Genomic DNA, 24173 nt, shown 5'->3' on the forward strand with positions numbered 1-24173 from the left:
AGCCACTGCAAAACTTGTAAAACGCTCAGCTCGTAATGACAAAAGACAATATGCGGAGAAAATGGCCCGAGAAGCAGAGGCAGCGGCTGGAGCAAATAACATGAAAGACCTTTATAAAGTTATAAGTCGCATGACAAATCAGTCATCAAACTATGCCCAAGCTGTTAAAGACATCGACGGAAAACTATTAACCAATGTAGATCAACAAATAAATCGGTGGAAACAACACTTTGAATCAATCAGCAACATTTTTGAAGAGAACGATGTTCAAAGCGATCAAAATATGGAAACAAATCAGAACGATGATGAAACCATTGACGCGGACCCTCCAAATATAGCTGAAATTGCAACAGCTATAAACAAACTCAAAAAGAATAAGGCTCCAGGAGAGGACGGTATACCACCAGAACTGTTACAAGTGGATGCTACGCTATCAGCAACAATTATATACCCGCACATTCTAGAAGCATGGGAAAACGAGACACTACCAGAAACCTGGACGAAAGGTACCATAATAAAGTTACCCAAAAAAGACGACCTAAAGGTTTGCGATAATTGGCGCGGGATAACTTTGCTTAACACTGTCTATAAAATCATAGCGACTATAATAAACGATAGACTGCAGAGCATTGAAAAATCATTACGTGATGAACAAGCCGGATTCCGCCCACATCGAAGCTGCGTAGATCAGACGAACACCCTAAGAGTCATTATAGAACAGTCCTTGGAATGGAGAACTCCACTTTATTTGGTATTTGTGGACTTCAGTAAAGCGTTCGACTCCATCAAAAGAAGTGCCATTTGGTCAGCATTAAAAATGAAACGCGTGCCCCAAAAAATTATACAAATAATTAAGGCGATGTACAGCAACACAACCCTGCAAGTAAAACATTGCGGAACGTTGAGCGATCCATTCACTACGAACGCGGGGGTGAAACCCTGTCTCCACTGTTATTCGCAATTGTACTAGACGTGGTTATGGATAAAATATGCTCTAAGAAGAGAGGAATAGTTTGGACTTTCCACCGCCATCTGGAAGATCTTGATTATGCTGACGACATTTGTCTCATGTCGCACAAATTCAACGACATGCAAGACAAATTAAATGACCTCGTTTTTCATGCTAAAGAAGTTGGCCTAGAAATTAATATAAAAAAGTCAAAAGCAATGCGTATAAATAACACATCGGTCAACCAACTAAAAATATATAATCAACCATTAGAGTATGTCAATTCATTTTGCTATCTTGGGTGCTTCATGAATGCGGAAGGAGGAATAGAAGACGATGTAAACTATAGACTTAACAAGGCTAGATCCGCATTTGGTCGACTTAACAAAACATGGAAATCGTCCCAAATATCACTTCGAACAAAGCTCAGCATATTCAACGCATGTGTTAAAACAATATTGCTATACGGAAGTGAAACCTGGCTACTATCTAACGCAGTAACACAAAGACTCCAAGCATTCATTAATAAATGTCTTCGCATAATATGCCGTGTATTCTGGCCGAATAAAATATCAAATACAGTGTTGTGGAATAAAACAAATGAAGAATCCATTAGGCGTCAAATCACTAGGAGAAAATGGAAATGGATCGGACACACGCTAAGAAAAGGCCCAGAAAGCATTGCCAAAATCGCACTAGATTGGAATCCTCAAGGCTCCAGAAGACCGGGCCGCCCCAGAAATACATGGCGCAGAACGTTATCCCTGGAAATAAGACATATCAATAAGTCATGGGAAGAGATTAAAACTGTTTGTCATAATAAAGTAGAATGGAATTTTCTTGTAAATGCCCTATGTTCCCAAGTGGAATAAATAAAGGAAAAAAAAAAAAAATATTTTGAGAACGACTCAAACCTATAGTCAATGAAATAATTGGGTCATATCAATGCGACTTTAAATCTGGTAAATCCACCATTGACCAGACAAAGCTAATTCTGATTTGTAAGTTAACAGTAACTGATACCCTGTCTTCAGTTAAAATGGGAAATATACTTTCTGAACACTTATAGTACTTGGCCCGAGGGTGTTTGTCAGTTCTCCTACCGGGCGCGTCCCCACCGGCGGATAGGGGGAGGCGGATGACCGTACTAATTTGTTCTGGATCTAGGGAATTCATTTGTGATTAAACCTGTTCCAGAGCGGATTAGTACGATCACCTGACTCAGGGAAATTTATTTTCCCCGCGGACAAAAAACTGACTATGGGGGTGTTCCCCTAAAACAAAAAACACAATATGAAGAAAGTTGGACAAAGTAAAAAAGTTACGGTGCAGGGCTTAATAAACCCAGTACCGGCGGGTGATGTTGATCTGCACACGAGTCACACCCCGTCGTCATCATGCGATCGTGAGCAAATCTCTCCCACAGAGAGATTCGCATTACCATCGACCACAGGTGCCAAGGCACCCACAGCCTTGGCACCTGTGGTCGATGGTAATGCGACAAGCACACAGCCTAAGGGCAAATACAGGGAGGAAGAGACTGAGAAGCTAAGGGGAAGTTCATGCTCGACCCAGCCTTCAGATACAGGTAGCGACTCAGACTCCAAATCCGATAGCGAAAGCAAAAATAATATAACCGTCATGGAAATCCCAGAAAAGGAGGAGGTCCACAAGATGGTAGACGAAGTGAGCGACAGCATTGCAAAGCTCACAACACACAAGAAGCAGCTGTCTGGTGCTCAACGACGAAAGTTCAGGAAGCAACGGACAAGCAAAAAGGCTATATCGCAGGATGCTCCCACAGGGACCATGAACACTCCCTCCACTTCTTCGGAAGCGGCGAAGAGGATCAGATCCCCCGAAGAGCAGAACACTGTAAAGCCGACGAAGAAGAAAAAGAGAGAGCCGCCATCTTACGCAAAGGTAGCCAAGAAACGCTATAGGGACGAACTCTGCTATGCAGTGATCGATACCAATAGAGGTTCCGGAAAGCTACCCAAAGACCATCTTCCAGCAATTGAGGAAATGGTCAACAATAAGATATTGGATCACATAATGATTGGAGGTGATCCAATTCAAATCATCAGCAGCGGGGTCAAAGGGGACGTGATGGTGTTCCAATTTGCCCAGCATGCAAACGTTGCCGCCCTCAAGGATATTATCAGCAGCATAATACCTCCATGGGAAAACGGCAAACTAAAAAAAAAAAAAACAAATTCCTCAACTAACAAAAACTTCTGTATTCGTCAGAGGATGGGGCAGCAAGTTCGAGACGGAACGCATGCTCGAAGTCTTTGGTCGTCAAAACAAGGACTTGGACGTGAAGAGATGGGAGGTCTTCCACAGGGAGGAGCAGGAGGACGGAACACTCCTTGTGGTCGGAATTGACCATCTCTCCATGGCTAGTCTGACAAAGACTAAGGGCAGGGCTTTCTACATCTCCAACGCTGTCCGCTTCAAAGCAGGAAAGGCGGTAATCGGCGAAAGCGAGGAAGCCAAACAAAATAGCGAAGAGGTTTTACCTCCCAGCAACAATGTAAAGGGAGTCGATGCCGTAATCACCGACTCTCAAGAAGCCCGTTTACTGGAGGACCAATGATTGAGGTCATCCAGGTAAACCTCCATCGGAGCGAGACGGCAACCATGGCCCTGATGGAGAAAATCAATACAGGTAAAATCCATATTGGCTTGATCCAGGAACCTTGGACTATTCAGAACAAGGTCTCTGGACTAAACCATATAAACTACCAATTGTTTTATGCAAATACGGGGTCTCGACCGAGAACCTGTATAATATGTCACAAAAACTTAAGTTTTCTTTTCTCTCCAGAGTTGTCAACATCGGACGCAACTGTGCTGAAGCTGGGGAATGGCAATATATACCTTGCATCAGTATATTTACCGTTCGACTCGCCGACACTACCACCTTCGTCGGAACTGCAGCGGTTGGTGAGGAAAGCAAAACAAACAGGTAACGAAGTACTAGTAGGTAGCGATGCTAACTCACACCACATTGCGTGGGGTAGTACTAATACTAACAAAAGGGGCCAAGCCCTTTTAGATTTCTTGAATACTAACGACCTAATAACCCTTAACATAGGCAATAAAGCCACCTTTGTTAACAAGATTAGGGAAGAGGTATTAGATATAACAATATGTTCCGAAAATCTTATAAACGAGGTGCAGAATTGGAGGGTCTCGGAAGAGCACTCCTTCTCGGATCATCGTTATATAAGATTTGAACTAACACGGCCACCGCCGAAACCTATAAGTTTCCGAAATAAATCCAAAACCAATTGGATAAAATTTGGGAAACTAATAAAAGATAGGCTAGGGCACGATAGATATGAATGCCTAAGCACGGAAGATGTAGACAGAAATGTCAACATTATAACGGAGGTCTTAGTAAAGTCATTCGAAGAAAGTTGTCCCCTTCGAGAGAGGAAATCTGCCTACGAAAAACCCTGGATGACAGGTGAAATTCGTAACAAAGGCAAAGAGGTCCGAAGGCTTTACAACAGAGCTCGACGAAAGAAATTAGCTGTATTCTGGGACAACTATCACACAAAACTTAAAGAATACAACAAAATGACTAGAACAGCAAAGCGCAATTCCTGGAAACTTTTCTGTGAACAGGTAGACAGCATAAATGATGTATCCAAAATAAAAAAGTTTCTATCGAAAACCCATACACAAACCGAGATCATGGTGAATGATATGGGAAATAAGATGGAAACAATCGAGGACACGCTGGGGCTTTTGATGAATACACATTTCCCGCCGAACACTGCGACGCACGCAGGGTTGCCGGTAATGAGGGAATGTGATACAGAGGAAGCACCAACAATTGATGAAGCGATGGTAAAGGATGCCAAAAAGAGCTTCAAACCTTTCAAAGCAGCGGGGCCGGATGAGATATTTCCGGCCTTACTCCAGAAAGAGATGGACTACATTGCGCCCAAACTATCTGGAATTTTTAACGCATGCTTAAAACTTGCGTATACTCCTAAAGCCTGGCAGGAGGCGAGGGTAGTATTTATCCCCAAACCTGGGAAGGCTAGTTACGCAATTCCTAAGTCTTATCGTCCGATAAGCCTAACATCCTTCCTGCTTAAAACCATGGAACGAATAGTCGACACCATGATTAAGAGCAAGATTCCAAACGATATGCTTAAATACAAACAACATGCATACGTTAAAGGTAGATCAGTGGAAACCGCATTACATGAGGTTGTACACCACATCGAGAGCACCTTCGACAGGAAGATGTATACACTGGCGGTATGCATTGATATCGAGGGTGCTTTCAACAACGTCAGCACCGAAACCCTTATCCAATCCTTAGATAAGTTTCAGGTGAATCGGGCCCTCAGGGACTGGATAAGCCACATGCTAAGGAATAGATGGATAAGCTGCGGGCTACTTGACGTAAAAATAAAGGACAAAGTTGGTCAGGGTACGCCACAGGGGGGGATTTTATCCCCACTCCTATGGGTCACTACCACAAATAGTCTATTAAGGACTTTAACCGATGAGGGATTTGACCCAGTCTGTTATGCAGACGACGTTATAATACTTCTGAGGGGTAAAAATCCAAACTTGCTATGCAGAAGAGCTGAATCAGCCCTAAAAATAGCGTATAACTGGGCTAGACCAAGAGGTCTTAATGTAAACCCGGAAAAAACGGAAAAATGTCTGTTTACTAGGAAAACAAAACTGGGACACTTTGAAGAACCAGTTTTCCTAAACAAGACGATCAATATTTCCAATAAAGTCAAATATCTGGGAGTAATTCTGGATAGGAAACTTAAATGGAAAGACCATATTCAGGAAAGAGCCAATAAAGCTCATAGATGTTGGTCAACCTGTAGAAGGGCTATAGGCGCCAAGTGGGGTCTTAATCCTAAGATGACACACTGGCTATACAAAAGCGTAGTTAGACCTATTCTAACATACGCTTCAGTAGTCTGGTGGACAGCTATGGATAAAAAGTGTAATATTAAAATACTACAGAAAGTCCAACGAATGTGCTGTCTAAGTGTAAGCGGCGCAATGAGGACAACATCAACGAGGGCTTTAGAAACTATTCTATATATACACCCAATAGAAATCCAGATAAGGTATGAAGCGGCTGTCGCAGCTATTCGACTTAAAGCGATGGACGAGTGGATCAGTAAGGACCACGTAACATACCATCAAAACATTCTACAGGTAACAACGGGAGAGTCAATGGATAACATTGCATCGGACCGTATACCTGAAACATTTGTAGCTGCCTCATGCGAGGCATTAATTCCAGACAGAGACTCGTGGATCGGCGGAAATCTAGCACAAATGCCGACTGGAAACTGCTGTTATACAGACGGCTCAATGCTAGGTGGGAGAACGGGACTGGGTCTCTTTATTGAAGAACCAGAGACCGAAATATCTCTTCGTTTGCCGGATCACAATACGGTCCATCAAGCGGAGATCCGAGCGATCACAGAGTGTCTGAACTGGCTTAATGCCAACACGAGGCCAACTACTGTAAACGTCCTTACGGACAGTAAAACTGCAATCAAAGCAATAACATCCAAGACAGTAAAATCACAAACAGTCCTGGATTGTATAAATTCGATCAACAGCTATACTCAGCATGGCACGGTGCGTATAATATGGGTACCGGGACATGCGGGGAATAGAGGTAATGAGATAGCAAATTCTCTGGCAAAAAAGGGAAGGGAATTAGCAACTGTAAACCTAGCGAACGCAAAGCCACTAAATGCGTCTCGGCTAGAGTTAAAAAATTGGGCAAAAAATGCCCACTTATCCCTATGGAATAGAGAGGAATTAGGGGAAACCACAAAAATCCTATGGGGAGACCCAAATGAGGAAAAAACTAAAAACCTACTACTGCTAGGTAAAGCAGAGTTGAGTAGACTTACAGGTGTTCTTACAGGTCACCTCGGTTTACAAGCTCATCTGCACAAAATTAATTGTGCAGACAACAGCGTATGCAGGGCATGCGGAGAGGATGATGAAACATTGGAGCATTTTCTCTGCAAATGCCCCGCTTTCGCAAACATCAGATCCCAGTTCTTAGGGAACGACACAATACCAGATCTTAATCAGGTAATTGTAGACGACCTAAAACAATTACGGGATTTTGTTAAGGGAACAGAGTTCCTTAATTAAATTATAGTAGAGTCCCCTTCTTCAAAAACTTAGACTAGAGCGCACAACAGGCCTACTTCATGGCTTATGTGTATGTCCACCAGGACATGTGGCGAGTACTCGCCCCTCTTTTCAACCTAACCTAACCTATAGTACTTGGTGTGTTTGAGAGACAAATTCTTCGAAAGATCTCCAGGCAGTCAAGCTGTGCCGCTTTATACAACGCCATCGACATGCAGTGACTGCCACTGTATAATTATAAATTATAAAGGTTGCTTTATCTAGGTCTTGTTTTGAAAATGTGTATGGTGGTAGAAGTGAAGACGCTGTTGGAGTAAAATAGTGGGAAAGAAAAGCAACAAATAGAGAGGAGTGGAAATGTAGTCTTAGTTGGGCTTATAAGACAAATGTAATTTATAAGGTTTAAATTTTATTATATCGAGACCCGAACCTGTCAATATTCATTATTGTACCATACATAGCAGATGGCATTGTTCGTTCGTTAGTTTGTATTGGACTGGTAATTTCCGATAGAAAATCAAGGTTCCTTCGCGCATGTGGATTGTTGTAGGATTCGAAGTCGTTATTGAGCCTCTTGTTTAACCAAGTGTTAGTATAAAAAATTAAAAAAGTTTGCCTACAGAGATATACCCTCAGCCTGCGTGAATTGAAAATACCGGCTACACAAACGAAATCCTTTTCCGCAAAACTTATGCAGTTTTTTGTGGCCCTTTTTATGTATGAACTGAAATAAAAAATATTGACACTTTTGTTGACATTTCGAATAAATACTTAAGTTTTGCTAACAATTTTAATTTTGATTAAAGCGCAAAATGATGATTATGAGCGCTATCTATCGAAAACATGATTTTCAAAAAAAGATCCTCTTCCTAAATGGACTATGCCGATGCATGCCTTTTAGGTACCTCCTTCGCATCACTTTTGTGATTTAATCAAAATATATATTTTTGTCGGCAAGTTTATACGTCCAAAAAGGACCACAAAATCTGAAACCCCCTAATACATATATAATTATTGCGGGAAAGGATTTCGGTTGCGAAGCCGATATTCAATTTGATTTTGCCTAAAGATGAAATTTTCAATTCTCACAGGTTGAGGGTATATCTTTGTCGGCAAAGCCGACTGATACTTTTTTACTTGTTATTTATAAAGACAAGATTAGATAAAATCTTAGATACAAGGTGATTCGAAATTAAAACCTCTTGTACATAATTATTTTATTAGCATAAAATCTTAGATATAACATTAGGGTGATGACTTTTTGACCTTTTTTCTCAAAAATTATTTCCAGTTACAGGAATGAATACACTTTTGCCTATAAAATTACTAAAATAAAGTTTATTCCATATAAATATTGAAAAATATTACGCACAAACAACTTTGAAAAATATTTTTTATTTTTTTTGCGCTTCAGTTTGTTACCTAATCACCTTAAGATTTTTATCTAAGCTTAAATAAAACCTTATCAAAATATATTACCAGGGATACGAGCTTTTAGTATATACCGTCCTTAGCCTAAAGATAAACAATTTCTAATCTGCCCATACTCATATCGAAATAAATATCTACCTGCACTTATTCACATTTTACGAGCTATTGCTGCTTTGAACTATCACATGTTCTTATATAATTGGATATGCAACATAATTTACAACACTACCAAAAAATTCGGTCTCCTCACCACACCAATAACAACAATACTATAAATCCTATATAAATTCACTTCATAAATATTTCCATAAAAAATGCTTCGTTGCCTTAAACCTTATTTAATTCGCATATTAAGAATTTATAGATTTAAGCGGAAGCTTTTTCTGTTGGTTGGCTGGTCGGTTATGAGACAACCAGCAGCAGCATCAAACAACTTACCTCCACGTTTCTCAATGTGGACACGTCCTTTTGTATTCTTTCGTACTTTGCCTTTGGGATCAATCCATTTAATCTCGATTTCTCTTTGTACTTTGTTTGCAGGCGCCGGTGCTACAGTTGTTGTAGTCGTCGTCGTCACTACTCCCGACAATGCTGTTGTGTTGACTTCAGCTGATATAACTGTAGGCGCTGTTGTCGTTGTGGGCGGTGGTGGGGGCGGCAGGGTTTTACAAAAAACTATAAAAGAATCATTGACAAAGTGTGATGTGGGTGGTACCGAAGGCGTGAGTCTTATGAGACGACTATCCGCTTCTGTCGCCGAACTATATATATTTGTATCTATGCTACGACCATTTCTGGTTAATGATGATGCTGATGTTGGTGTTGAACTATAGCTGGAACTACTTTTACTTTTGCTGGATGTGTTGCTGCCGCTGCTGCTATGGCTGCTGGTGGTGGTGGTGTTGCTATTGATGATGGTGTTACTGTTACGGGTGTTGCTACTGTGGCTACTGGTACTTGTGCTTCGGTATGTGGTAGTTGTGAGATCGTTTGTCATTTGTTCCCATGTTGCAACTGTAAAAAAAAAACGACATGAAAACATTTTTGGGTTACAAATATCCGTTCATTCTCATTTTATTTACAATTCCCTTCAATAATAAAAAATATTTTCTTTTTTCATTCATTCGGCCATGCATTCACTCATATTACACTGACGTTGCCTTTTGTCCACCACGTCTTTGTGATGGATCTTTATTGGAATATTTTGTTTTCCTGTTCCACATAAAGCACAAATCATCATTCATCGCTGTTTGCTAAAAGTAAAGAATTCAATTAAATTACCCTTCAGTTGTGGCGCAGCGTCTTTTTATTGATTGTCACTTTTATTATGGACAATTGTAACAATCAACCATTTTATTATAATAGATTGGTATTTATATTGCACCGGGATGTTGGGTTGAGAGAAACTTGCAGTGGATATTAAATTTCTGAGAGAAATTTGTGGCGTAACTGTTATTTGATGGCTATAGAAAGATGTTGACCCATATTGACATGAATTCTGCAAGAATAACTAAGTATCCTGCGATACAAAATTAACGCCAATCATCAGTCAATATAGCGTGGTAGCACAACTATCGACTTAGGAGTCGAAGCATGAATATGTGGCTAAAACATTTAATATATTGGGATGCCACCGTGATAAGTGGAAAATTATATTTCTGAATTCGAGACTCAGAAAAAACATCACATGCTCAAAGGTGGTTAAACACTTCTGCGTAGGATTAGCGCACATTTCTTCATTATGTTTCATGTAAAACTTCTATTCCACACGCAGTCGTGTTATTCTAAACAGCTGGGTGGACTTAAAACAATTACAACAAGTAAGAACGGCGTTAAGTTCGGCCGGGCCGAACTTGTTATACCCTCTACCACGAGTATTGAACTAAAATGGAAGAATTAGTTTCCTTTCGTTTTTGAAGAAGACTAATTAGCAAATTTCAGCAAAATTCGTCGATCCATACCGACAGATGCCTGCGGAAAGTTTTTAGACTCAAAGAAGACTAATTACCAAATTTCCGATATTTCGGTAAGATAATGTGGCTAAAACCTATTGGGGATAAAGGAAGACGTGGACATATACTAATAATTATTTTCAGGAATACTTTATAACCCCCCTGGAAGACTAAATAACAAAATTCAGTCATTTCGGTGGGATATTGACGTCACAACCTTTAGAATGACGAAAATCGGGAGGTACCGCTCTATGGGGGCTATATAAAGGCAAGGATCTTTACCGACAAATTTCATATGGAAAATTTTATACCCCAAATGAAGACTAAACAACAAATTTCAGCCAATTCGGTGGAATTTTGAGGCAACATCCTTCAAAATACCCAAATTCGGGAAGTACCGTTCTATGGGGGCTATATAAAGGTGTGGACCTATACCGACAAAATTAGTGAGGAAAGTTGAATATCCCCAACGAAAACTAATTACCAAATTTTAGTCATTTCGGAGGAATATTGAGGCCACAATCTTTAAAATACCGAAAATCGGCAGGTACCGTTCTATGGGGGCTATATGAAGGCGTAGACCTATGCCAACAAAATTCTGGGCGAAAGTTTTATACTCCAATTGAAGACTAAATACCAAATTTTAGGCATTTGGGTCGAATATTGAGGCCTCAACCTTCAAAATACCGAAAATCGGGAGATACCGTTCTATAGGTGCTATATGCAGGCGTGGACCTATACCAACAAAATTCTGGGCAAAAGTTTTATACTCCAAATGAAGACTAAATTGCAAATTTTAGCCATTTCGGTGGAATATTGAGGCCACAACCTTTAAAATACCGAAAATCGGGAGGTATCGTTCTATGGGGGCTATATGAAGGCGTGGACCTATACCGACAAAATTCTGAGGGAAAGTTTTTTACCCCCAGCGAAGACTTAATACTAAACTTTAGCCATTTCGGAGGAATATTGAGGCCACAACCTTCAAAATACCGCAAATCGGGAGGTACCACCGTTCTTTGGGGGCTATATACAGGCGTGGACCTATACCGACGAAATTCTGAGGGAAAGTTTTATTCCCCCAGTGAAGACTAAATACCAAATTTTAGCCATTTCGGAGGAATATTGAGGCCACAACCTTCAAAATACCGAAAATCTGGAGGTACCGTTCTATGGGGGCTATATGAAGGCGTGGACCTATACCGACGAAATTCTGAGGGTTAGTTGTATACCCCAGCGAAGACTAAATGCCAAATTTTAGTCATTTCGGAGGAATGTTGAGGCCACAACCTTTAAAATACCGAAAATCGGGAGGTACCGTTCTATAGGGGCTAAATGAAGGCGTGGACCTATACCCACAAATTTCATGCGGGAAGTTTTATACTCCAAATGAAGACTAAATACCGAATTTCAGCCATTTCGGTGGAATATTGAGGCCTCAACCTTCGAAATAGCGAAATTTGGGAGGTACCGTTCTATGGGGGCTATATGAAGGCGTGGACCTATACCAACAAAATTCTGGGTTAACTTTTCATACTCCAAATGAAGACAAAATACCAAATTTCAGTCAATTCAAATTTCAGTCAAATACTGAAAGTCAGAGTGTTCCGTTCTATGGGGGCTATATGAAGGCGTGGACCCATACCGACAAAATTCTGAGGGAAAGTTTTATACCCCCCACGAAGTCTAAATAACAAATTTTAGTCGTTTCGGATGAATATTGAGGCCAGAACTTTCAAAATACCGAAACTCGGGAGGTACCGTTCTATAGGGGCTATATGAAGGCGTTGACCTATACCGACAAAATTAGTGGGGAAAGTTTAATACCCCCAGCGAAGACTAAATACCAAATTTTAGCCATTTAGGAGGAATATTGAGGCAACAAACTTCAAGATACCGAAAATCGGGAGGTACCGTTCTATGGGGGCTATATTAATGTATTACTATATCAATGTATTACTGGATCTTCATCCGATGAATCTCGTAGTACAGGAGTTGGCAGCAAAGAGTGCTCTCCGACTCAAGGAGTTAAATTCATGGCGTAACTTCGACTACGGCCATGCTGCTATCTTACGACAATCTGGACTATCGGTGGGTTTGGAGGTAATCAGTGACTATATATCACCACAATTACACTTCGACGACATTGAAGTTCGGATACCTGACAGAGAAGCCTGGACCCACAACTCCCTACCTCTACCCGGTATAGAGATTTATACCGACGGATCCAAGATGGAAAAGGGAACAGGAGCGGGCGTCTACAGCGATACCCTCAACTTACGGATCTCGTACAAGCTAAGCGAAAATTGTAGCGTCTTCCAAGCCGAAATCTTTGCGGTCACGAAAGCAGCAGAATTGATTAAAAACATGGAAGGGGATATAGCCGGACCGGTGACTATCTATGTGGATAGCCAAGCGGCCCTAAAATCACTTAGATCCCATTCAATCAAATCTGCTGCGGTCTTACACTGCAGGAAAGCTTTGGAGGCCCTACGATCAATCGTTACCTTGTTCTGGGTCCCGGGGCATTGCGACATCGAGGGAAATGAAAAGGCGGATGAACTGGCACGTCGCGGATCTGAGTCAAACGACATCGAAATCGATAACTCAATCAGGCCACCCCTGTGTCACTTCATGCGGCTCCTAGAACAAACATACAGGGAAAAGGCTGGTCAGATCTGGAATAACGAACCTGGCTGCAAGGTATCAAAGGCAATCTGGCCCAACCTCTCTAAAAGGAAGACCACTTCCCTACTCTCTATGAGAAAACCCGATCTAAAACTAATGATTGGAGTTATCACGGGACACTGCAGGATAAGATCAATGACCTGCAAATGGGATAGAGATGACCCCACGGACTACTGCAGATTATGCGAAGACGAAGAAGAAACAGAGACGATTGAGCACTTATTATGCCGTTGTCCAATGCTCAGGACCAGGAGAGTTCAAACAATGGGTGAACACACATTATCATCTCTGACAACATTCTGCCAAGCCGAGCCGACAACACTGCTTCTTCTCGCCAAGGGTCTGAAGTGGCTTCAAAACGAGCAAATCACAGCATTTTAATACTGCTAACCTCCTTACTCGCTCTCTCTCTCTCTCCTTACAAATAATCTCTCAATCCATAGCACTTACTTAATCATTCTCAACTATCCTATAACTTACTTAATTATTCCTTTTTCCTATTTCTAAACTCGATATGCTATTATTTCTTTTCTTTTCTCCTACCCTTACTATAGGATGAACACAATGGACCATAAGGTCTCCGAGTGGAGTGGCTGTCCAACTCGACAGCTGCGCGTCCTTTAACCTAACCTAACCTATGGGGGCTATATGAAGGCGTGGGTCTATACCGACGAAATTCTGGGGGTTAGTTGTATACCCCCAGCGAAGCCTAAATACCACATTTTAGTAATTTCGGAGGAATGTTGAGGCCACAACCTTTAAAATACCGAAAATCGGCAGGTAACGTTCTATAGGGGCTAAATGAAGGCGTAAATCTATACCCACAAAATTCTGGGTTAACTTTTCATACTCCAAATAAAGACTAAATACCAAATTTCAGTCATTTTGGTGGAATATTAAGGCCACAACCTTTAAAATACCGAAAATCGGGAGGTACCGTTCTATGGGGGATATACGAAGACGTCGACCTATACCGACAAATTTCATATGGAAAGTTTTATACCTCAAATGAAGACTAAATACCGAACTTCAGCCACTTCGGAGGAATATTGAGGCCACAACCTTCAAAATACCGATAATCGGGGGTACCGTTCTATGGGGGCTATATGAAGGCGAGGACCTATATCGGCAAAACTCTGGGGGAAAGTTTTATACCCCAGCGAAGACTAAATACCAAACTTTAGTCACTTAAAAATACTGGAAATCGGGTGGTACCGTTCTATGGGGGCTTTACCAAAACGAGGACCTATATAGCCCATTTGCAATACCAAACATCCTAGGAGTAATAAAAACTTCTATATCAAATTACAAAGGTCTATCTTAAAAATTGCGAGCTGTATCTTGATTTCAACAGACGGACGGACGGACAGACGGACATGGTTATATCGACTTAGAATTTACCCTGATCAAGAATATACATAAATACTTTATAGGGTCTCCGATGAATATTTCGATGTGTTACAAACGGAATGACAAATTTAATTATACCCTCCATATTATGGTGGAGGGTATAAAAATATCAGTCTGCAAAACAGAGATATAACCTCAGCGTGTGACAAAAGGAAAAGAAGCAAAACCCAGTATGGGTTATTTTTCCTAAATATTGGTGTTGTAATGAGAACTGCGAGAACTATCCGAAATAAAGTTTCTAATTTATACGCGAACAGGTATAAACCAGTTCCTAAGGCTAAATGTTTGTTTAAGTTTAAGAGAGAGAGAGAGAGAGAGAGAGTCAGTGTGGATTTACCCCCGATCAAAAAAGAAACTTCTTTTGGTACTGAACTTTTCGGAGAGGTTCTTTCCTATTTTAACTGAGGACCGGGTATCAGTTAAAGTCAAAGCTTTGCAGTGATACCAAATTCAGATATGGCTTGGAATTACCTTTGAACGTAGGTGGCTGTCGAGGGCTTGCTTTATAATCGACAACAAGTAAGAAAGTATCAGTCAGCTGTGCCGACAGAGATATACCCTCACCCCAACACAACACTTCTGACGTCTATAGGCCAATATCACAGGAAGTGTGGATTTTCCCACGAAAAAATTTAACCGTCTTAACTAGAACCGCATACCCAACATGTTGACAACAATTTAAAAAACGATCCCAGGCGAGTCTTTAAACTACACTCTTTCCAAACTTGTGGGAGATACCCGAAATAGTGTTCCGATGTAGTTAATATTCGGACATAATTCAAGGCTGTAAGAATTAATACGATGTAAAACGTTTGGACCAAATCGGTTTCTCTCTTAGAGAGTTATCTATCTGAGGCTACAAAACTTTCCTTCAGAAATTTGTCACTACATGTCCACGTTTTGATATAGCCCCAATAGAACTGTACCACCTGATCGGTATCCTGACGGTTATTACCTCAATATTTATTTATTCTTTGTTGGGCGTATACAACTTTCCACCAAAAAATGTTCGGTATAGCACCATGTCTTCATTTACCCCCCATAGAGCAGTACCGCCCGATTTTCATGGCTGAATTTTAGTGTTTAGTCTTCCTTGGGGCTCCAAAAACTTCCACCATAAATTTGTAAGTACAGCACCACGTTTTGATGTAGCCCCAATAAAATATATATCCCTCCATTTAGTACACGTGAAGTTTTCAGGGGACTTGTGTAGGTCACTTGATGTTCTCAAAGGATTTCCATAGGTCAATTAAAGTTCTCAGAAGACTTCTATAGGTCAATTGAAGTCATCAGAAGACTTTTATAGGCCGTGTTATTAGAGGACATCTATGAGTAGGTTCCGAGAACGTAACAAATCTACTGAAATCAACAGCGGAGTACTTCTATAGGTCATTCGAAGTCCTCAGAGAACTTGCATTAGTCAAGTCAAGTTCTCAGAGGACTTTAATTTCAAGTGTATGGCAGTCTTCTCTGATCTTCTATGGTCAGTTGAAGTCCTCAAGGGACTTCTACAGGTTACTTAAAGTCTTTATAAGTCAGTTTCAGTTCATCGAGGACATACATATATACATCAGAAGAAGTAATCATATGACATCCACCCGTCAATTAAAACCTTCCGGGAATTTTTTGAAGTCACACGAATTCCTCAGAAGAATACTATCGGTCACTTGAAGTCCTTAGAGGGCTTTTACAGGAAGTTTCAAGTCTTCTATATTTCACTTGAAGTCTTGAGCGTCACTTGAACTTCTCAAAGCACTTACATATTGTAGTAGGCTTGCGTTTATTAAAGGGGAACACTGTTTGTTTAAAATTGTTTATTTCGTCTTCTTTATTATTTTCTATTCACAATTATTTATTGCAGGCGAGCGGGGTGCGTTTGTTCTTATGTGTGTCTCTATTGGAACTGGTTATAATCACTGGTTTTAATAACCTCGTTGGTCGATCGCTATCACCAATGCCCCCACACATAATAACAACAACGCCCCACTCTCTTATGTACAAGAGAGTAACATAATTATCTGAATTATCTTAGATACTAATTGCTTACAAGATAATTCTACTTACACTAGCTATCAATTAAAATAGCACTACTCTAACTATTAATACTACATTCGGCCAATCCTGACTATAAAGATCACCTGACTCTTTCTGCTACGGTTGCCTTATGGAACGTTATCATTATTTGTAATAGGTGGTTCTGAATGTTGTTCTGTAACTGGACTAGGAGACAATTCGGTTTGCTGTGAACATTGTAAATTATGTTGATCTAACTGACCAGACCCCCTATGCCAATGCTTCATATTGTGTGCTGCCCATACTCCTTTATAGGGTATTCTAATTTGCTGGAAACCTTCTACATCTTGTAAAACGTAACGATCATTCTCCAGTATTTCTGTTATTACAAACGGGCCCTTAAATTTTGGCATAAATTTCTTAGACGTACCAATAGTAGCGTCAATATTTTTTATTACGACATAATCACCATGTTTGTACAGTACCGGTTGTTTTCTTTTGGGGTCTGTATAATTTTTATTGTATTGTTGTGCGACACGTTGTCTATCATCTGCACTTTGTCTTATTGAATTTAAATCTCTAACATCTTCGTTCATAATATTTTCCTTAATCTGATCTGAAATTTTTCCTCGTTGATTTACACCAAACAACATTACACTAGGATGTTCATTAATCATCCTGTGGCAGGAATTGTTTAACGCAAATTCTACGGTTTCTAATGTTTTTACCCAAGTAGTATTAGTTTCTGTATCTATGAGTTTTGCGATCATTGGGCCTAAATTTCTGTTAACCCGTTCTACTTGACCATTTGCTTCTGGTGAAAACGTAGCTATTTTAATATGTTGGATGTCATTGTCTTCAACAAATTTTTTGAAATCATTCGAAGTAAAACAAGACCCTCTATCAGAAACGATGTATCGTGGTCGGCTGTAATACCTAAAGTATTCACGTAAAGCATTTATTACTTCTTTGGTAGCTGTAGTTTTCGTGGGATATAACTTGACAAATTTGGAGCAAGAATCGATAACGACGAATATGTGTTTCATTGAACTGTCTCTATCTACGGGTCCATAATGATGTATGTGTATCATTTCGAAAGGTTTCGTCGGTTTTGGAATATTGTGTAAAAATCCCTCAACAGGACCGCTTTTAGGGGAAAATACTATGCATTTTAAACAGTTTTGAACGTGATCTTTAACCTTGTTGTTTATATGAGGAAACCAGTAAGTTTTATTTATTAATTCTGTAACTTTGTTAATACCGACATGTCCCATTTCGTCGTGGTACCTAAACAAAACATGGGATTCCATTTGAGCAGGGACAACAAAAAGCAATTTTCCGGTCTTAAGTTTTCTATATAATACGCCATTCCTCATCTCGTAATATTTATGGTCAGTTGTCTGTAACATTTCTTTAATTTTTACAATTTCGGTATCTTTGTTTTGAGCGATGATTAAATTTTCTTCAAAAGTATTGGTGTCTACAATCATAATGTCTAACGAACGACTTAATGCATCTACATGTTGCATACGCTTTCCTTCTCTATGTTCGACGACATAGTCTAATGCCCATCTAGCAATTCTTGGATTTAACTCTTTCTTATTTAAGGTTAAAGTCAAGGAGTTGCAATCAGTAATTATTTTGAAAGTTTTGCCATATAAATAGACGCGAAATCTTCTAAGAGCATAAACTATCGCCAAGGTTTCTAATTCGTAACTGTGAAACTTAGACTCAGCATCCGAAGCTCTCTTTGAAAAATAAAATACGGGGTGCCATTTTTTATATTCTCGTTTTTGCATAAGGATAGCCCCGAAACCTAACGCACTCGCGTCGGAATGTAGTTCTGTCTCTGCGGAAGGGTCATAGAGTGTTAAAACTGGGGATTCTAAAAGTTTACCCTTTAACAATTCAAAAGTTTCGAGCTCAAGTTTCCCAAAACTAAACCTTTTATCTTTCCTGGTTAGGTCATAAAGTGGTTTAGCGAGAATTGAAAAATCTTTAATAAAGCGTCGGAAATATGAACAAAGGCCAAGGAAACTTTGTACTGAGCGTACTTTATCAGGCACAGGGAAATTTTTTATGGCTTCTAAACCTTTATCATCAGCTCGTATACCTACTTGGTCAATCGTATATCCAAAGTATTTGATTTTATTTCGCAAAAATTCACATTTATCTAAACGCAACTCCAGTTTGTTTTGTACCAGTCTCAACATAACTTCTCTTAATATTTCTAAATGTCGTTTGAAGTCACATGTGGCGACCATAATGTCGTCTAAATATATCACGACATCTCCTGTTCCAATTAGGTCTTTGAAGACATTGTTTATGAACATTTGAAAAACTGACGGAGCATTTTTTAGTCCAAAAGGCATACGCAGGAATTCATATTGTCCTAGCGGCGTAGTGAACGCTGTATATTTTATGGAATCTTCACTCATAAAAACGTGATGGAAACCATTCTTGAGGTCTAGTTTAGTAAATATTTTTTTATTTGCTAAGCTTTCTAAAAGATCGTCGATTAAAGGAATTGGGTAGTTGTGTTTAACTGTAATTTTGTTTAATTTTCTAAAATCTACACACATTCGGAGGTCTCCAGTTTTTTTCTTCACTAACACTATGGGTGAGGCATATTCAGATTCACTCGACCTTATTGTTCCTTTTTCCAAGTAATCATCTAAAATTTTCTGTAATTCTTGTTTTTCAGTATAGGAAAGTCGTCTCGGAGGACAGTTGAAAGGTTTGGAATTTTCTAATATTAATTTCATTTCGTAATGTATTTCTGGTAATTCAGGACGCTTCATATCTACATAAGTTTCCTTAAATAAAACATTTAATTCCCGCAAAATATGATGGTTCACATCATCACCGACTTTCAAGTTGAAGTCTGTAGAATTTGAAGATACATCTATCGCTAATATGTCGTTCTCAAATTTTGCACATTCTTGATCTAAATTAGATTCAGTGGCTATCGATTTGTCACCTAATTCGAATTCGTTCATAATATTCTGTTCTGGCTCTACATCGGATTCACAACCAAACAACAATAATTTACTGTGAGTTTCTTTCAAAAAATCTCGTCCCAAGAACACCGAATATTTCATAGAACCGTTATCAACTACCACTAATTTTACTTCAACACTTTTATTGTTATATTTTAAAAAACAAAAAGAAATTCCAAATGTTATCAAATGTGAAAAATTCAAGCCATAATAATTCGTTTGTGGTAATGGAAAAATTTGTGTTCCGACTGGCAACGCGTCTCTCCTAATTAAGCTAATTGGACTACCGGTATCAATTAACGTTTCCAAAGGAAAATAAATTTTACATGGAGCACTAAAACTATAATTAAAATATCTTACATAATCATTGTTACTCATTGCTGCGCTTTTCTTTCTATTTTTTCCGCACGTAGCCACCACACGATTTGCTTTGTCGGTGACAACACCTCTCTTTACATCGCCCACCTTCCGTGGCTCCCGTTTTAACTCGTTCCCTCTCGGCAATTTGATCGCAGCCAAGGATTTACATAATTCGTTGACGTTGTTAATTCGCCGCATGATGGTTTGACGTCGGAGCTGCACATTAGGAATGCCGTCGATTATATACTCCACCAGTTCATCTTCCTCAAGATTTAATTTTTCGGCCAACTGTATCTTCTCATCGCAGTAATTAGCAAAGTTTTCTCCAAATTGCCACACGCGGCGTTCAAACTTCCTTCTGGTCTCTAGCTTACTGTGGTTTGAGCCAAACATCAGGCAAAATCGACTAAACATCTCGTCTAACATTGTGATGCGGCTGGAATGCAGCCAACGCAATGGTTTGCCAGTAAGATTCATAGCGAACAACACACGCAACTTGTCGTCCGACAGGTTGTAAAGCTGCTGCAAACCTCGTAATTGTTGTACCCAAAAATTTGCGTCTGTGCTTCCGTCAAAATTCGGAATAAAATTGCTTAATAATTGCATAAACATGTGGTCATCTGTAGTTTTGTTGTTGTTGGTATTGAAATTTTGCTTCAGCAGTATATATTCTTTCGCTAAAATGTCTTTTTCTCGTCTCAGAAGTTCATTTTCATTTTTCAATAACTCTATTTCTTTGTTTTTAAGTTTTATCGCCGTAGCTTTCTCCTCATTTTCGGCAATTTTGTTCAAAAATTCGTGGGTGTCTCTAATTTTTTGTATCGGCAATTTGTTTGTGTGTGCGCCACTAACAAGTCGCGCCTTAAAGTGTATTTCTGCATGTTCTTCAATATCATGTATTTTCTCCACTTTTTGTTCAACATTATTTCGTACTTTTTCGCACTCGACCCCGCTCTCCTCTTCTTCACTGTCTGATGGCAAAATTATTTTTTTGTGTTGCACCGTTATATTTTCTGTATTTGTTTTCTGCAGTTCGATCTTTCTGCATGTTGACGTTGTTGTTGGCACTTTAGTGGCAGTCCACGATGTTTGTTGTTGCTTAGCTGTGACGCTATTCATTTCAAACAGGTTTTCTCTATTTCGTTCTATTTTGTTTTTTAGGTAAAACAAATTTATTGGTGTCAGGAAACAGAAAAAAAAAAATGTCTATTTTTTTCACTTTGTAGGCAATTTTTTCCTATCCCACTTCTGAAAATGTAGTAGGCTTGCGTTTATTAAAGGGGAACACTGTTTGTTTAAAATTGTTTATTTCGTCTTCTTTATTATTTTCTATTCACAATTATTTATTGCAGGCGAGCGGGGTGCGTTTGTTCTTATGTGTGTCTCTATTGGAACTGGTTATAATCACTGGTTTTAATAACCTCGTTGGTCGATCGCTATCACCAATGCCCCCACACATAATAACAACAACGCCCCACTCTCTTATGTACAAGAGAGTAACATAATTATCTGAATTATCTTAGATACTAATTGCTTACAAGATAATTCTACTTACACTAGCTATCAATTAAAATAGCACTACTCTAACTATTAATACTACAATATGTAGATTAATTGAAGTTCTCATAGGATCACCTGAAATCCTCAGAAGTCTTCTATAGCTCAGTTGAAGTCTTCAGACGACTTCTATAGGTCGATCGAATTCCTCTATCAGTAACTTGGCATACTCAGAAGACTTGTATATGAGTCAGTTTAAGTCCCACGAGGACGTATACAGATCCACTGCAATTATCAACAGACTTCTATAGATCAGTTGAAGTCCTCAGAGCTTTCTACAGGTCAGCTGAAGTCCTTAAAGTAAAGAGAGTATCCGAATTCTTGCAATAAACAGAAAAGTTATCCAGAATTAGAATTGGAATATTTATACAGGTTTCCTACCCAAACTAATCCATCCAATCCCGTAAAACCTAACCCATCAATCACGGATTATTTAGCACAATAAATATTATTGAAAGTTTTCTTTTTCTTTCGTCCCACCATATATTTGCCGACTATAAATCCGCTTTCCATAGCCCTTACGTTCCCCGAAAAATTATACTGCTTTGCAAGTTTACATTAACTGGTTGGGTGTCCTAAGTTATTAAATCCAGAACCTCTTCTAAAATTTTAGAGAGTTTTAAGAAAAAGGAGACAGCCTAAAAAATAAACTTTCAACATCCTGTAGGAGAAACTTATGCGAGATTTAATAAGCGGTAACCACATTTGGTACCTCATCTACTACATTTCGTCTTTATTTTTATTTTGAGAGCGGTATACCCCATAAACCCTTCTTCTGATTCTCGTGGTTCGTGTCAGGAATAAAGTAACCCCAGCCCATGGTTTTGTTCCGTTTGTCACCGTCTTATTCACCATAAATGGGTGTCGGTGAGATGCAACGGATTCCGTGAATGGGTACATGGGCGATCGGGAGCGAGTCTTCATTGTCGTCATCAGAATATGAAACTCTCGAGCATTCTCCATAACATGAGTATCAGACGCAGTCATTAACACCGGGTATTGCTGTTCCCATTTTTATACCCTCAGCATTTATGCTAACGAGGGTATATACACTTTCATACGGGCAAAATGTGCCTCATCGAAATAATGGTTTTAGACCCCAAGTATGTTTGGACGAAATGTGTTTCAGACAATTTGGAGTCGATTGAGCAATGTCCGTCCGTCTGGCTAGCTGGAGCGCACGATAAATCTCGAACGGATCAATCGATTCGATCCAAAATTTGGCTTCGTAATATTTTGTCCAAACTTAGTTTAAGTTCGAAGATGGGTTATATCGGTCCACTCCTTCCGGTACCTCCCCACAAAATTTTGAAAATGTTCGGAAAATTTGTACGTACGATAACTCTTGAAGGGAGTAACCGATTTGGACCATACTTTGCAAATCGTGAAATGTCTACCAGGCTTAGATGAGGACTCAACCTCCCACACAAAATTTGGGATAAGTTCAGTTTAGGACCTGCTCTCGAATCGCTTTTTTTTATTTTAGCAACCTGCATTCACTGCCCCCTATACGACGGTATAAGTTTCAGCAGGGGCAAGTCCACACTTCCTGAGAAAAAAGCCCCAAAGTTGCAAAAAACCCTATGACACCGTGTGAGGTGGTTGGAGCGCAAGATAACTCTCGCCGATTCGGTCCAAAATTTGGCCTTAGTAATATTTTGTGCAAACATAGTTTAAGTTCGAAGATAAGCCATATCGGTCCACTCCTTCAGGTACCTCCCCCACAAAAGTTCAAAAATGTTCGGAAAAATTGTTCGTGCGGTAACTCTTGAAGGGAGTGGCCGAATTGGTCCATACTTTACACATCCTAATATATTTACCAGATATAGATCAGGTTCAAATATGGACTATATTTGTCCACTCCATCCGGTACCTCCCACACAAAATTTCGGATAAGTTCACTTTAAGACCTGCAATCGAATCACGTTGATTTTTGTTCAAGCAACTTGCATTAGCTGCCTCAATTACGATGGTAAACTTTTTTCAGGGTCAAGTCCACACTTCTTGAGCAAGCAGCGCGAAGGGTGTAAAAACCCTATGGCACCATATTTAGTGTCTGGAGATCCACTTCCATAATGGTCAATGTCGATCCATTCCTTTAAGTATCTCCTCCGCAAAACTTTTGATCTTTAATCCTAATCAAAATTTTTCTCGGTTCATACATCCAAAATTTTTAAAACCCCCTAAATACATAACTTTTTTGGAAAAAAATTGTTTCAATATACACATGCTGAGGGTATATCTCTGTCAGCAAAGCTGACTGATACTTTTTTACTTGTTGACATTGTGACATTCCTGCACTTAAACCGTCATAGTCTTCGTGGGAAGATCATTTAGATTGTGGATTTTATGAGTCGGAGAAGGATAATGGTAGTGGCAATTTAAGAAACGGAGCTGAACAGCACCTGGTATGTTAGGATTTTTTATGGATACAATGCACTGAGCTCGGTTCGTATGAGACGAGTGGCCTTGCAAGCATTTCGAACCAGTTTGTCCAGCACATACTTAGTGATCAATAATTCGAGCGTGGGGGGGGGGTGGTGTGGTGTGGGGGTACCTCCCCCAAGTGTGGCATCTCCGAGATAGAACTGTTAAATGTGTATATCTTGCCGACTAATAGCTGTGTTCTGCGTTATTCGA

The 24173-nt window shown here is 39.6% G+C and overlaps 2 protein-coding genes across 2 annotated transcripts in view; one reads left to right on the forward strand and one right to left on the reverse strand.

Moving 5' to 3' along the window:
• The window catches only part of LOC141395048 (uncharacterized), a 77800-nt gene extending 56705 nt beyond the window's left edge, over nt 1-21095 (reverse strand). Inside the window, exons 1-2 of the mRNA XM_073970428.1 lie at nt 20144-21095; nt 8993-9568 (exon numbers count right to left, since the gene is read on the reverse strand). Coding sequence (XP_073826529.1) covers nt 8993-9568; nt 20144-21095 — 1528 coding nt within the window. The remainder of the gene's footprint in view (nt 1-8992; nt 9569-20143) is intronic.
• The window catches only part of LOC141393216 (neural cell adhesion molecule 1-like), a 280193-nt gene that overhangs the window by 114873 nt on the left and 141147 nt on the right, over nt 1-24173 (forward strand). The gene's annotated exons all lie outside the window — the stretch shown is intronic.

The sequence above is a fragment of the Musca autumnalis genome, unplaced genomic scaffold, assembly GCF_047663935.1.
Source record: "Musca autumnalis isolate F117 unplaced genomic scaffold, ASM4766393v1 scaffold_2, whole genome shotgun sequence".
NCBI lineage: Eukaryota > Metazoa > Arthropoda > Insecta > Diptera > Muscidae > Musca > Musca autumnalis.